Source organism: Myotis lucifugus, unplaced genomic scaffold, assembly GCF_000147115.1.
Source record: "Myotis lucifugus unplaced genomic scaffold, Myoluc2.0 scaffold_115, whole genome shotgun sequence".
NCBI lineage: Eukaryota > Metazoa > Chordata > Mammalia > Chiroptera > Vespertilionidae > Myotis > Myotis lucifugus.
This window is the reverse complement of record NW_005871163.1, coordinates 3,228,470-3,244,198: the sequence shown is the minus strand read 5'-3', so window position 1 is coordinate 3,244,198 and position 15,729 is coordinate 3,228,470. Positions and strand designations below refer to the sequence as shown.

General features: G+C 43.8%; 1 protein-coding gene across 3 annotated transcripts in view; it reads left to right on the top strand.

The window, feature by feature from the left end:
- Positions 1–15,729, top strand: part of APH1B (aph-1 homolog B, gamma-secretase subunit) — a 44,699-nt gene that overhangs the window by 27,414 nt on the left and 1,556 nt on the right. For 2 of the 3 annotated variants that reach the window (XM_023757846.1, XM_014459820.2), the window contains one exon: positions 1,076–4,362. In XM_023757846.1, coding sequence (XP_023613614.1) covers positions 1,076–1,243 — 168 coding nt within the window. In that variant the 3' untranslated portion in view covers positions 1,244–4,362. Of the gene's footprint in view, positions 1–1,075; positions 4,363–15,729 lie in introns of those variants that run through there. The other variant, XM_023757845.1, reaches the window with a different exon arrangement.

Sequence of the window (15,729 nt, the reverse complement as noted above, 5' to 3'; positions counted from 1 at the left end):
ACCATCCTGTACTCTCCCGTCCAGAACAAAATCTTCCTCACTAGTCTCACTGCTTTCACCATCGCCTCCTTTAATCTTTCTCTGCAGTTTAAAAATCTAACTCAAGTCATTCAGCTCCCCTACCGGCAACACTGTGACCCTCCATTGCACTGAGTGTAAAATCCACACTCCTTACCAACATGCTTTGTAGCTGGCTGCCCTCCTCTCTGACTTCATCTCATGTGCTGCCCCTCCATCTCTACACATGATTAATATTGACTCTTCTCAGGGTCTCAGCTGTGCTGAGCTCCTTTTATTCCCTCCCTTAGTCTCCACAAGGCTGGCTCACTCCTCCTCCTGTGTGTGTCTCAGTTTAAATGCCACTTCCTCAGGGCCTTCCTTGACCACCCTAATGGATCACCTCATTCTTACCTGTCCTGTCACCATCACAATTATAACTGTTCTGATCTGGTATTCATCACAGTTTGTAATTATGTAATTAATTTAGTTGTTCCTTCATTCATTACCTATTTCCCTTACAGTGTATGAACTCCGTCAGGATAGAAACTAGGGTCTTCACTATTGAGTAGCCCAGTACCTCTCAGCACCCCGTCAGTGTTTTTCAAATCAGCTTTTGGGACCGACAGCAGTTGTGCAGCTGAAAAAGAGATGATGCTGTTCCCTCATGTTCCTCAAATACTAAGGACTCATACTGAAGTAATTTGGACTTGTCTGGCTTTCTTCCACATTCTAAGAACTAACTGGTTCTTGCACAGAAAGGATTATAAATGGGGCCCAGTTATATAACATGTATCGTCTGGTGGGTATTCCAGTAGGTTCTGGCTACTCATTACCTCCTAGGGTTGCCATTCGAATACAGCACAGCCCAGATCTATAGGCTAGTGTCTGCTGCCTAGGTTAGTCCGTGTGTCTTTGTGGGTTCTGGTGCTCCCCAGGACAGGACATACATCGCATGTTTGGTGTTTAATAGCACCCCAGCTGTTACAAGTATTTCCTATTTCCCTTTGTCTTTGGTTATTCGCATGTTTAATATGCTAGCCATTATTACCCACGCTGGTTTATTTTTCCTTTGCAGACCTTCCTTAATCCTCAGTATGAAATAAGTCTGGTGTCAGCATATATGATCATGGTGCTCACGGGCATCTGGGCATTCTTCGTTGCTGGAGGCAGCCGCCGAAGCCTGAAACGATACCTACTCTGCCAAGACAAGAACTTCCTCCTCTACAGCCAGCGCTCCAGATAACCTCCCAGAGCCAGCACTCTCAAACAGTAAGCTGCATCTTTAGAGGAAGCATAACTGTGCCTTTTTCTAAAAATTCCTCTTCCTGGTGGAATTGACTGAAAAACAAAACTATCCAGCTGTGATATGGCTTTCATGCAGCAGCTCATCCTGCCTGCACATGAGAATGGCCTGGTGGGGAAACAAAGAGAACACTGGTTTCTGGGCTTCCCCCTCCAGGTCTAATTGGTCTGGGCATTTGGTGATTTTCAAAAGCTTCCTCCATGATTCTGATGTGCAGCCAAGTTGAGAACCATCAGTGTCCAAGTAGGAACTTGCTGAGACCACCATGAGTGAATAAGAACCCAGATGTTTAGCTGTCTCCTGACTCACCTTGTGCTGAATGGCAGGCAAGTCCTAGCCAGCCTTTGTCCTTTCCAGTTCTGAAGTCACAAAAGGCTATGAACTGTTTCATGTACTTCACTAGTACCCTGTCTTATGAGAACATGGTAGGCTGTGCTTCTAAATGCAATAATACATTGCACTGGAGCACTATGATAATTTAGCCAAAGTAAGCTATTGACTAACAAGCTATTTTAGTCTGTAGTTTTTCCATTCTAGATTTTGCTTTCTGAGGCGTTACATTGTTTTTGAGCATAGAATCAGTTTAACTAAAAACCAAATCATTTTCTGACTTCCTGGGAAGGTATTCTGAAACCAGGAATTTTCATGTAATTCTTTGAGTCTTTCCTGAGGGTAAGGCTTTTCCCGGGCCCGCAGCACAGCGGACTGCTAGTTGCTGGGCTGGTTGAGGTGAATCCCATTGTCTGCCTCTGAGCAGCGTGGAGGCTGCTGAGCGATGTCCCTGCGCCAGGTTCGCTGGAACTGGAGGAAGTGTATGAGGAAAACAAACCAAGAGGGTGGTGTGGACACGGTTCGCTCCTGTGGAACTAACCAGCACTTGCCCTGAATGGTGTGGTGGAAAATTGGAAATACGTTTTCAACTGCCAAATTCATGCTTTTACATAATCTGTCTAGTCTGTAGATCTAAATGTCTCTGAGTGTTGGTAGCAGATACATAACTCCATTTATAGGAATACCCAAGGTGTTTGTTCAGCTCCCAAACAACGCTTTTGATTTCCTTTATAAAGAGAAAATGCCAGTGAATTGTGCCTTTACTCGCTTGAAATGGTTTCCAGTTGATGGCTTTTAGGAAGCTTATGGTGTGAAATGGAGATTTCCTACACATTAAAGTGATAACCTCGGCGAATCCCATATGTGCAGCAGACCATCCAAATGAAACAGGAGCAGCAGTGGCGGGGCTCACCAGTGATAGGACGTATGGAAGAACTGGATCAACTGTAATGGGGAAAGAGTCATGAACATGTGCGAAATGGAAATGTGGCCAGTATTTTGGGCTGCCATTCACCATCATTCTGGGAACCAGAACCTTAGCGTTAAACCAGACCTTTTGCAATGAAATTCCCTCCTGTGTTTAAATGACTAGAATTTCTCAGTCTAGAGACTCAAGAGCAGTTGTATTTCTAGCAAGGCTACAGTCTTGCTAGAAACAACAATTGCTTAGTCCCCTAAACAATTACAGTTATTCTCCTAAAGTCTACTTCAGTCCTAAGACCAATGGTTCTGCTGGAGTTTGCAATTTTCCACCTTAATACGAGATTTCCCTTAGACTAGAAGAGTCATAGGAAAAGCAAGAGATGTAGAGACCAAACAGTAAAATTTACTGTGCAGAGTTGAGGGGAACAAGATTCCCACTGAATTGAGCTTTATTCCTATTGGAATATGGTATTTTTTGATGAACACAATAAGAAAAATACATAGTTGGTTATTGCTGTTGACTTAAAAATCTCTTAAATGGTTAGGCTGATAAAGTATTTGCTGGCCTGTAAAGTGTAGAAAACTCTGAGAATGTTAATATTATTCATACTTGACCTCTGAGGATGTCCTCTGTGCATTGATAGTTTCATATTAAATAAAGAAGCTGAGATATTGTAAAATCTCACTTATAAAAACTTCTCAGGTGAGAAGAAAATTTTCTTTGATGGTGAGACTGTTGTCTTAGTTCAGGAAGTTATTTAATAGTCCTTGATTACCTATGAATAAAGGAACTTTGTCATCCCGATTTCTCGTAGAATGTGAGCATTGTCATAGTTAGCTTCAGCACTGTTGTTGCAAATAGCCTCAGAGCCTTGCTTCGCCTAATGCCAAGAAAGCCCAGAGGAAGTGTACGGTCTTCCTCTGTTGCTGTATATTTATTGAGATGCAATTTTTAAAAAATTGTTATCTATAATGAGCTTTTTGAACCCTGATAGTATTTGGAGAGAGGGAGGTGATGTTGATGTTGAATGTTCTCCACACAGAGCTTCCTCAGTTTGGAGGGGCATGTAGTGGACCTTGAAATGTGACTCGTGTCGCCGCTCTTGAATATGTTGCCATGTGAATAATAGAGATTGATTTTGTTGCTCTCTATACATTTGTATTTATTTTTAATTCATTTAAATTAGTCTTAGTAACTGGAGAAGTTCTGTTACCTCGATCCTGGCCTGCCTGTCTGGCAGGATAGCCTCTTTTAGTGCATCATAATGAAAACATGGCTGAAAGGAATAAATGGTGATATCTGCAGACTGCATAGAAAATAGCTTTTGTTCCCAACGTTAGTATCTCTATTCTCAAGCACATTTAAGTGTTTGCTGAGTGTCAGATTCATTCATAAATGCTAGGTGTTCTTATCCATAGAGTTGATAGCACTCTCAAGCACTTCTTGAGAGTTCTAGTTTTTTGTTAGCTGTGTTTTTCCTGGTCCCCACCATTCCTGACTCCAGGTAGACAGAGTACATGTCACAACAAAACAAAACAATTTTAAAGTGCTTTGCTTAGAGCACTTTGTTTATTATTGCAATGTTTACATTTCTCATTTTATAAAAGGCTTTTTACTTCATTCTATTAAATATTAGTGTTTAGAGAGGTGGGTATTATCTGTATGTACAATAGGTATCATTTAATATGTTATACTGTTATATACACTTGCAGTATCAGACCTTGCAGTCAGTACACAATGCAGTACACTCTTTCCAGACCTGTATTTTTCAGTGAACAATAAAAAGATTGTTTGGCACTATTCATTCTCCATGTGTCCTCTTTTTTTTTGGAATAATGTATCCTTTGGTATCTATTATTACAGTTTTTGTCCTTTATAAAACTTGGCTGTACATTCTGTTGTTTATGACTGTCAGCTCTGAGACTTTTTTTTTGAAAGATAAGTCTTTGTTATCTGGTTTAAAATCATAAGGCCTATTTCATCTCTGTGTGTCCAGAAGCAGTTTGGTGCATAGAAGTTCCTTGAGATGTGGAGGAGAGTCCTCCAAGGTCCTGGAACCTCACCTTGAAAACTATAATTGTAAAATAGTGAATTTATAAAATACCATGTAATTGTGGCTAAAGATGGGAGTTGATTGACAAGGAGAGTGCAGTTTAGTTTCTACCCAGTGACCCTGAGCGGCCTACAGAGTCCTTTTTCCCTTTCCCCTTGGTGAGGAGACAGTGCAGCTAAGAGGTCGAGCTTGGCCTTTGCCATCAGAAAGGCTGCACAGAGATTTTTGTGCTGAAACGGAAAACCAGGTGGTGCCTGTTCACTCTGGTTTGAAATGAGGCTCCACGTTTATGTTGACTGTGTTATTAGATGAAATATCCCCAGGGACCAAGGGCTCTTCGCTCCTAACTTGTAAGCCAGGGGGCAGGGGGTGTGCATTCCTCAGGTAACAGACCAGATTTGTGTACAGTTTTGTCAGCCTTTCCACACTGAAATTGTGGCTCTAGTTTAATTGCTATTTCTGGTATTTAGTTGGGACAGGGATTTCCCTGTGACCAGCCTCAACACATGAGAAGCCTCCAAAGGAAAGAAGTGTATATTTACCTTCCCTGTGACCAGCCTCAACACATGAGAAGCCTCCAAAGGAAAGAAGTGTATATTTACCTTCACCTCATTGAAAATGCTAAATAGAAGGAACAACTCAACTGGCTTATGGTCTCAGTCTCAGTAAAAGAATTAGGGGGTTGACACACTGTAAGGCAAGCATGTCAAACCCAAAGGCTAACATGGGTCAAATAAACGAGGCATGCAGTCTACTAGTAAGGTGACCATAATAGACTATGAGCCCTGAGCAGGTCCTGGCTTCAAGGCTCAGTAATGTGCAGGTGGTACTTGTTGCTTAAATGTGGACGACTGTAAACCCTGCTTCTTCTACCAGAAGTAAAACCATATGTTTTCAGTGCTTGAGCACAGAGATGGGGTTTACAGTTTTAACCAGGGCTTACCATGCACAGACAAAGGATGACAAAGAAAATAACAGGTGGTAGAGATCTTTGTCCTTGTGGAACATTTAATCTAACTGCCCAGATTAAAACACATAAGTATTACTTTAAGGCAACTACAAAATGCACTACAAATTTTGAAATAATATAGAAGAGCTCCAATACATAAGATGGTATTAAAATTTAGGAGTGGGTGAAGGGCACCTGGGTAATGGATGTAGATCAAGGGGAAAGGTGGGAACTGAGGACAACCCTGGCTGCTCCAATTGAGAGGGTGGGAAGGGGAGGTGGACTTGTCACTGAGGAAAGAAGGAAAACCAGGAAAGTTTGGTGGCCTGAGAACCAGGGCAAAGTATGTGAAATGATGCTAAATAATGAATAAGGTGAGGAGTAAGAATTGGTGGTTGCATATGAAGATATGGATTTGCTGGGTGACATTGATAAAAGCAATTTCAATGTGGGGACAAATAGCTAAATGGAGTGGATTATAGAGAGTGGGAGATAAGGAAGTAGGCACAGTATATAGAGTGCAGATAACCATATAATTATAGTAGAGGTATGATAGCCTGAGGAGGATGTGGGGGCAAGAGAGGGTGTTTTTTCTTTCTTCTTTCTTTCTTTCTTTCTTTCTTTCTTTCTTTCTTTCTTTCTTTCTTTCTTTCTTTCTTTCTTTCTTTCTTTTTCTTTCCTTTCTTTTTCTTTCCTTTCCTTTCCTTTCCTTTCCTTTCCTTTCCTTTCCTTTCCTTTCCTTTCCTTTCCTTTCCTTTCCTTCCCTTCCCTTCCCTCCCTTCCCTCCCTTCCCTCCCTTTCCTCCCTTCCCTCCCTTCCCTCCCTCCCTTTCTGTCTGTCTTTCTTTCTGCCTTTCTTTCTGTCTTTCTTTCCTTTCCTTCCTTTCCTTCCTTCCCTTCCTTCCCTTCCTTCCCTTTCTTTCCTTCCTTCCTTCCCTCCCTCCTTCCCTCCCTCCCTCCTTCTCTCTCTCTCTCTTTCTTTCTTTCTTTCTTTCTTTCTTTCTTTCTTTCTTTCTTTCTTTCTTTCTTTCTTTCTTTCTTTCTTTCCTTCTTCCCTCCCTTCCTTCCTTCCTTCCTTCCTTCCTTCCTTCCTTCCTTCCTATACTATAACAGTATAACAGCATGTTTGTATGAAGATAGGAATGACTCAGTGGAAAAGGAATAATTGATGATGCAGGAGAGAGTGAAGATACTTGTCAAAGCAAAGTGCCTAAGGACTAAGGAAGGAATAGAGTGGAACATTTTGAGCATTAAATGCTTATTAGGTAAGTAAAAATATTTAAAATCAATGACTTAAGCTTCTACTTAAGAAACCAGAAAAAGAGAAGCAGGCAATAAATAAATAAATAAATAAATTTTTTTAAAAAAAGAGGAGCAGGCAACAGCTAAAAATAAGTAGAAGAAAGGACGTAATGAAGAAAATAGCAAAAATCAGCTAGAAAGCAAAAAAAAAACCAGAAGAAATCAATAAAACAAAAATCTGGTTCTTTGAGAAAAATCAATATACTTGGTAAAGCTCTGGCCAGATTGATAAGGGGAAAAGAAGGCACAAATTAGAGATATCAGGAGTGGGAAGAGATATCACCACAGATCTTATATCTACACTAATAAAAGAGAAACATATAAATTGGTGTCATTCCGCTACGCCCACCAGCCAATCAGAGTGACTATGCAAATTAACCCAACAAAGATGGCAGTTAATTTGCATACGTAGGCACAGAGTGAAGACTGGAAACTGAAGAGGCTTGGCTTCTCCGCTGCGCTGCGGCTGGACCAAAGGCCTGGGTCCCAGGTGCCGGAGGAATACCAGTGCCAGCAGCCAGGGGAAGGAAGGCCTATTGCACGAATCTTCGTGCAATGGGCTTCTAGTTATTAAATAAAAAGGGAATATTATAAAAAAATTAAAGCTAATAAATTAAACACTTAGATGAAATGGACAAATATCTATCACTAATATACATACAAAAGTCATCAACAATGTTTTAGCAAATTGAATCCAGTAATATATAAAAGGTATAGTACATATGACCAAGTGGAGTTTATCCCAATAATACAAGATTGTTTTAACATACAAATATCATTCAGTTCACCATAATAACAGACTAAAACAAACAGGATCACATCAATAGATGCAGAAAAGTTTTAAACAAAATCTAACACCCATTTTTTATTTTTAAAAAAATTCTCAGCAAACTGGGAATATAATAAAAAAGAATTTCTCTAACCTGAAAAGGGGACATCTATGTAAAACCTACAGCTAACGCCATACTTAAAACAATAAAAGAGTGAATGTCTTCTCTACTAAGATTAGAAACAAGGCCAGGATGTCCACTCTTCCCTCTTTTATTCAACATTGTGCTGGAGGTCCTAGCCAGTGCAAAAGACAAGAAAAGAAATAAGTCATACAGATTGGAAAGAAAGAAATAAAATTATTTATTTTCAGATGGTATAATTGTCAGTGTTGAAAATCCTAAGGAAGCTACAAAAAGGTGACTGGAACTAATTCTTGAACTTCGTATAGTCATAGGATTCAATATCAACATACAAAAATCAATCATGTTTTTCTACACAAGCAGCAAAGAATTAGAAATTGAAATTGATTGGTCCTCTAGAACTAGTTTGCTTCTCAAACTATCTGAAGTGAAGAGCTATTTAAAAAATTTTTTTCCTAATCCATCACAGATCAATACTTTTGTAAAACACAATAAAAATGCATTACTACAAAAATGATAAAACAGATATTCAAATGACAAACCCCAAATTGGTATACAAAATTACATTTCATTAAATAAAATAAAAACAAGGTAAGAGGAAAGAATTACAAAAATGTACATGTTCATTGAAAATGTATTTATTAGCAATTAATACAGAATCTTATTACACTCATTGTCATGCCAGACGTTGTGCTGGATGTTGAGAATACAAAAGTGAAAATATGGCCCTAGCCCTTATAGAGCATACGCTATGTATCCTGTTAGTCTATGTAATTACAAACGTAAGCCCTGGCTATGTGACTCTGGTTGGAGCACTGGCCCAAGCACCGAAGGGGAATGTTTTGCTTTTTGCTTTATACATAGTTATTTTTATTTTTTTCAATGAGTATACATCATTTATGTAATCAGATAAAACCATAACTAGGCACTTTCTGATTTTTTTTTGTCTTTATTAGAAAGTGTGTGTCATTCAAAGTCTTTCACAATCTGATCCCAACCACTTTTTCTTGCCTCCCTCCATCCTCTATTCTCCCTTCCCACACATTCTCAAACACATCGCTGAGGCCTCTGCTTGCCATGCCCCATGGACTCTCAGACCTCCACATTTTTGCCTTTGGTTTTAGTTCCAAGCAAAAAACATCCTATTCCTCCGTCAAGGTCCTGCTCAAATGTCACTGTGAAGTCTTTCCTGATTAGACTCAGAAAAGTGGCTTTCTCCACTGTGATTTATTAGCATATTTTTAAATCAAAGAATAATTACTTATAGTAAAATGCACAGATTTGAAATGCATAATTTTTTAAAAATATATTTTACTGATTTTTTTACAGAGAGGAAGGGAGAGGGATAGAGAGTTAGAAACATCGATGAGAGAGAAACATCCATCAGCTGCCTCCTGCACACCCCCTACTGGGGATGCGCCCGCAACCAAGGTACATGCCCTTGACCGGAATCGAACCTGGGACCCTTCAGTCCGTAGACCGACGCTCTATCCACTGAGCCAAACCGGTCAGGGCTTGAAATGCATAATTAGATGAGTTTTGACAAATGTGTAACCACCATGTAGATACAGAACATTTCCTTTTCCCCAGCTGGTTCCCGCCTTCTGCAGAGGGCCACCGGCTCCAACGTCTATCACCACAGATTAGTTTCACTTGTTTTGAACTGCATATAACTGGAATAACACAAAATGTACTCTTTTGTGCCTGACTTCTCTCACCCAACATAATTTTCTGAGATTGATTCATGTTTTTGTGTGTATCAATAATTTGCAACTTTTTGCTGAATAGTATTGCGTTTTATGGATATACAGTTTGCTTAGCCATTCTTCTGTTGATAGACACCTAGTATTCTCTTCATACTACTCTTCTTTTTGATTAGTGGTTTCTGTCTGTCTCCCCAAGTGAGATTGTGATACCAGTTGTCATTGAATATGGGGACTCTACCTAAATCATGTCTGCATCCCCATCATGCAGTCTGTGCTCAGCAAACAGTAGTGTTTATTAAATCTTTGCTTCTGAATAAGAAGGTATGAGAAAGTCCGTTGGAAACTACTTTGAATGATAGATGCGAGATGAAAGGAAATGCCTTATTCATAACCCTTCTGACACCAAATGTGCGGGGTTTTCGACACCAAGCAATTCTCCAGTTCCTGATGGACACCCACTGGGATGTTTTACAATTTCACTCAATTCTGATACTAACTGCCCGAGGTTAGTGCAGACGCCACAAAAGTAAGGGCTCAATTCCACAAGACTCTCGCCACTTCAGACACCAATCCCAAGTCCCAGGTTGTCACCTGTATTTCTTTTCTTTCTAAAATTTCCACATATGCACAAAGTTTTATTATTTTATTTTTATTGAATTTATTGTAGTGGCATTGGTTAATAAAATTATATAGGTCTCAGGTTCTATAATACACCATCGATATATTGTATTGTGTGTTGATCACCCCAAGTCAAGTCTCCTTCCGTCACCATTTATCTCCCCTTTACCCTCTTCTCCCTGCCCCAACTCCTTTTCCTTCTGGTAGTCACCATACTGATGTCTGTGTCTACGAGTGTTTTTTTCTGTTGTTGTTTTTGCTTAATCCCTTAATCTGGCTAACCCGCTCTAAATTGTGGGTTCCCATGATCCCTCCCCAAGTCTGATCATTTGTTAGAACAGCTCACAAAACTTAGAATAGCTCACCTTTACTTATAAATCACAAGGGACACAGATGAATACCCAGATAAAGGGGAATATAGATCAAGGCATGGAGAAGGAATTCAGAGCTTCTGTGCCCTCCTGGGTGCACCTGGATTGAAAGCTCTCTGTTGAAAGCTCTCTGAACCTGTGGTTTTGAGGTTTATATGAAAGCATGATTGATCAAATCATCGGCCATTGGTGACTGACCTCCCCGGGGTCGGGGAGTGGGGCTAAAAGGTCCAGTTCACTAGTCATATGGTTGGTCCCTTTGACAAGCAGCGCCCTCCCATCCAAGCACCACCTCCTTAGCGTAAACTGAGGTATGGCTTCGGGGCTTATCATGATGATATTTAGGAACTCTGTGCCAGGAACTGGGGACCAAATATCTGCTTCTTGGTGTATAACAGTATCACAGGAGATCCATCCACATTTCCCACAGCGACGAGGAGGGAACGGTAAGTTCCTGATCATGCATGCTCTCCGCAGAAAGCATGTACCATATTCAGGAAAGATTTCCAGATAGTTATGTGTTGGGTAGTTAGGAGGGAGGGGAACTGAGATGCCTGAGAGCTGTTGTTGGATGTCTAGGTAGCGTGGGAAACTGGTTTCAGCGAGGCACTAACTGGTTATGTCGCCTGCCTCTCCAGAAGAGTCTGCTCCTTCCAGAGGAGCCGGCTGACTCTGTCATCCCTGACACGGAGTTGCTGGAGAGGTCTCAGTCTGCCCTTGAACCCAGGGGCCCTGTGTTTGTTGTCTTCCTTGCAGGTAATTAAAAGTTAATATTTGAAATGAGTGAACTCAGGCAGAAATAATGACTTTGGCTTAGAGTATCGAGAGGTCACATCCAGCCAGGTGAACAGAGATCACGCTGCCTGCGCTCCCACCAAGTTTCTAGATGGACCAGGAGGATAAGCTCTGAATGGACCTACCAGAATGGGCAGGGTGTCATCTGGCTGAGGATGGGGGAGACGGGCAGGGTGTCATCTGGCTGAGGATGGGGGAGATGGGCAGGGTGTCATCTGGCTGAGGATGGGGGAGACGGGCAGGGTGTCATCTGGCTGAGGATGGGGGTGGTGGACTGGGTGTCATCTGGCTGAGGATGGGGGAGACGGGCAGGGTGTCATCTGGCTGAAGATGGGGGAGTATTTTTCCTTTTTTTTTGCAGGTTTATTGAGTTATCATTGATATAAGATAAATGGCACATATTTAAAGTGTAAAATTTGAGCAGGTTTGACATAGGTGGAGAAACCATCACCACCCTCAAGACAATGAACATACCTTCACCTCAACAATTTCTCCTGCCCCTTCGCAATCCCTTCATCCCCCCTGTGCTCCCCACCTCACCCCCAGTCAACCACTGATCTGTTTCTGTCACGATAGTTTGCGTAGTTTGGAATTTTATACAAATGGAATTATACTGTGTATGTGTGTTCCTTCTCTCCAGTTCAGCCTTAGGAAAAGGGAGGGTTCAATGAACGTGGCCTTGGGAACCTGTGCTGCTGCATGAAGAGGTGAGGGTACCCTCCCAGGCGCTGGGCTGACTCCTTTGCTCACTTGCAGTTGTCACTCCTTGGTCAGACTTTCCTGAACAGAGGCCAGGGTTTAATGTTACCAGTCAGATTGGAGGCGGGCGTGGTTGTTGACTTTCCAGAAATCATTGGCAGAGACGCTTTAGTGCCTTTAGCCTGTGGGGTGTTATGAGGTTACGGCATGATGGAGATCAGCACAGTGAATTCTATTACAAGAAGGTGTTTCCATGTCGCCGGAGCTGTGGAAGCTGTGCAGATCCTAGCACTGCAGGAGCTGTGCGGCCTTAGCTTAGCCCAGAGCCAGAGCCCCGGGTTCGTTTCCCACCTGTAAGATAAGGGCCTTGCTCCCTCTTCCCTGGGTTGTTGGAGTGAAGGTGCATTGAAACGAAGGTACACAAGTGAGAGGCAATACTGAAGCCCTGGGCGACCTGCAGTCATAATGATATGCTGACCTGGTTCCAATAAGTTGTTATGGTGAATCATTCCATACCACAATGCACTTGGGCCCTTCTCTCTGCCCAGTCATTCAATAATTAAAGGGCACGGTGAGGCATGGGGACCCTCCACACCTTCCCCCACACCTGGGCCATGCATCCTGCCAGGCCGTTTCCAATGTGGACATGGATGGTGATGCCAGAACAGTGCCCACGGCACAGGTGACACCCCGCTTCCCCGCAGGCAGCCCCAGAGGTCTGGTTTCCTCTCCTAAGTGGGTCTCAAGACTTCTCCCCGCACCTCGAAGGAAGAAAGGGAACTTGTTCTAACAGAGGCACCACTAACAATTCAAGAGGTGCTGGTCCCCTGGGGCTGGAGTGGAGACTGCCTTGTCAGGTGCAGGAATGTCAGGACCGAGGGGATGGGGGTTGGGCAGGTTGCAGTGAGCCCTGGGTCAGGGTCCAGCAGCATCAGGTCCCTGGCCCTTGTGTCCACAGCCAGAGCTTCCCCACAAGGCACTGGGACGCCCCAGGCTGGAGTCACTGCTGAGCACCTGGCCCCCAGGGCATGGCCCAGAGGCATGGCCAGGGCAGGGAGGGCTGGGGAGTGCTCCTTCCTGAGCCAGGGAAAGAGGTGGAGTAGGCCTGCAGCTGGTCTACGGTCAGCTGGTCTGTTCGCCTTGGCCTGATTTGCCACCTGCCCTCTTTCCTACCGCCCTTGCCCTCCGTATCTGCCTCCCTGGGTCCTCCTATCCTCTGTCTCCCACCCCCTGCCCCTCACGCCAGTGTTTATTTTTGTGTGAAAGTCCTCCGGGTCTAACCCTCTCAAAGGAAGAGGCCAGTGTTCCACATCCGCACGGTGGCTGTGCTGCCCTGGCCACATGGGCCGACGGAGCGCTGGAGTGTGGTTAGTGAAATGAGAGAGACTCCGTTTATTTTATTTTCATAAGTTTAAATTTAAAAGCTGATAATTCAGTTATTTGGAAAACTTCTGGGTGTGTTTGGAGCAAGTATGTGAATCTGCTTTTTCAACTGTAAATTTTATGAAGTCTAAATATAGATAAAATGTTTTCAATGAAAATGTAGCATCTGAATTGAGATGTGCTAGAAGGATAAAATTCACACCAGATTTCAGACTTGCTGTGAGAATAAAACCACGAAATTCTTTCATATCAAAATATTGATCACATGTTGAAATTATAGTATTTTGGATCTACTGGGTTACATAAAATATAGTAAAATTAATGTCACTGGTTTCTTTTACCTTTTTTTGGTGTGGCTACTAGAACTTTAAAATTTCACATCTTGCATTATATTTTATTGGAATCCTGCTGGGCTGGATTTCGATGAGGAGGCAATGGCCGCACTGAAAGAGGACTGGAGTCTCCTCGGCCAGCCTGTGGCTCTTGTCACCACACTTGCCGGTCCTCACTGCGAGGGAAGGGAGAGCAGGGAGTGGGGGTGAGGCTGTGGGGGGAGGAGGGGGGTGACTTTGTTATACCCATCTCCACCCTGGGGCGACTGAAGTGAGAACCGGGAGCTTTTCTAAATAAGTCAGGTACACAGTGATGGCCTGGCTTCTTTAGCAAACCAGAATCTGAAATCTGGACCTAGACACAAGATGACACGGAGGGTGATAGTGTGTTTTGTAAAAAGGATCCAAAATAAGGTCACATTCAGGCAACGAAGAGAGGCTACCACCTACGAGGTGTAATATCTGGTAAAGGGACAGAAGACCCGTTTCCTGTGTTCATGGCCCTTTGGTTAAGAATAGCTCCCTCTTTTCCAAGCATCTGTTTATCTTTGACTTATTTTTCAAGGCTCTTTCCCTTATCACTCTAGACCAGTGGTTGGCAAACTGTGGCTCGCGAGCCACATGCGGCTCTTTGGCCCCTTGAGTGTGGCTCTTCCTAGGCCTTAGGAGTACCCTAATTAAGTTAATAACAATGTACCTACCTATATAGTTTAAGTTTAAAAAATTTGGCTCTCCAAAGAAATTTCAATCGTTGTACTGTTGATATTTGGCTCTGTTGACTAATGAGTTTGCCGACCACTGCTCTAGACTTCCTGGCTCCGGGGTAAGCAGCTGGGACCCTGGGCTGCAGGCGCCGCAGGCCTCCACCTGCAATAGAGGGATGAAGGATTCCAGTGTGTGCGCCTGTGGAGCCAGGTGCTGAGACCTGGAGGCAAACGGCATTGCTGTTCATTCTGGTGGGTTACTTGTCACCCGACCCTGGGAACTGCCGAGTGCTTTGCTGATAGTAGTGCTTTCCCCTCACCTCCAGAAACTCAGTCTTCTGTGAAAAACTTTATTTGTAATTTCTCATATTTACAGTGTCTTCATTACAATCATTCTTACAGTAAATACATAAGTGCTAAACAGACCTTCGTCACAGTGGCCGACGCTCCGTCCCAGGCACAGGGACAGAGGGGAGCTGCAGACCCCGGTGCTCCCCAGGGCCAGCCAGGAGGCGCTCAGAGAGCTTAGTGAAGGGGAGAGGAATTTAAGGTCTGAACTTGAAATGCCATTAATAGTCAATGCAGCAAATCTTAGAATGTCTATTAAGAAAACAGGTGCAGGTTTTTACTGTTTTATCAGAGGAAACTAAAGAAACAAACGGAGAGACTCCTGACCGCCACTAGTGAGAGGCGACGAAGCCAGGCCTTCCCGCGTGCGCCCCGCCCCCCCCCCCAGGTTTACCTCAGTGGCGACTGTGTCAGTGGGTCAGTGAGAGCCTGAGGAAAGGCTTCCCAGTCCCATAAGGATTAGGAGGGAGGTCGCCTGTGGGTTCTGGGAGCCTCTGCTTGCCTCCCTGGCTTTGTTTTTTCTCAGCCGAGAGGCCCAGGAAGCCAGAGCCTGGGCTGTGCTGGGGGAAGGGGGCAAGAGGAACGCTGCTGCTCTCACCACCCAGTAAGTCTCTCTTCTGATGAGAGCCACTGCCAGGTACAGTGATTTCTCTGTTCTCGTACAAAATCCATCTACCGAAGGCGTAGAGAGCTTTTGGTGTCGGTCCCACGGCTCTGGAGTGGCTCCTGTTGGTGTCTGATGGGCCACGTTGGGCCGAGGCCAAGAAAGCTTTGCCTCGTTCTTGTCGCTGGTCACTGGGCTGTCCCCGCTGCCACCTGACCAGCATCAGGTGCGCTGACGGCAGCAGGGGAGGCCACCCCAGGCCCCAGCCCTGCCAGAGGCCGCGTGAGCACCCACGTCTCCGAGGCGCCGGAGGGTCATTTGTAACTCCGCCAGGCACATGAGCCGCAGAGGCACAGGGCTGGCGTCACTAGGGAAGTCGTGAGAGCAGAGAGTGGCG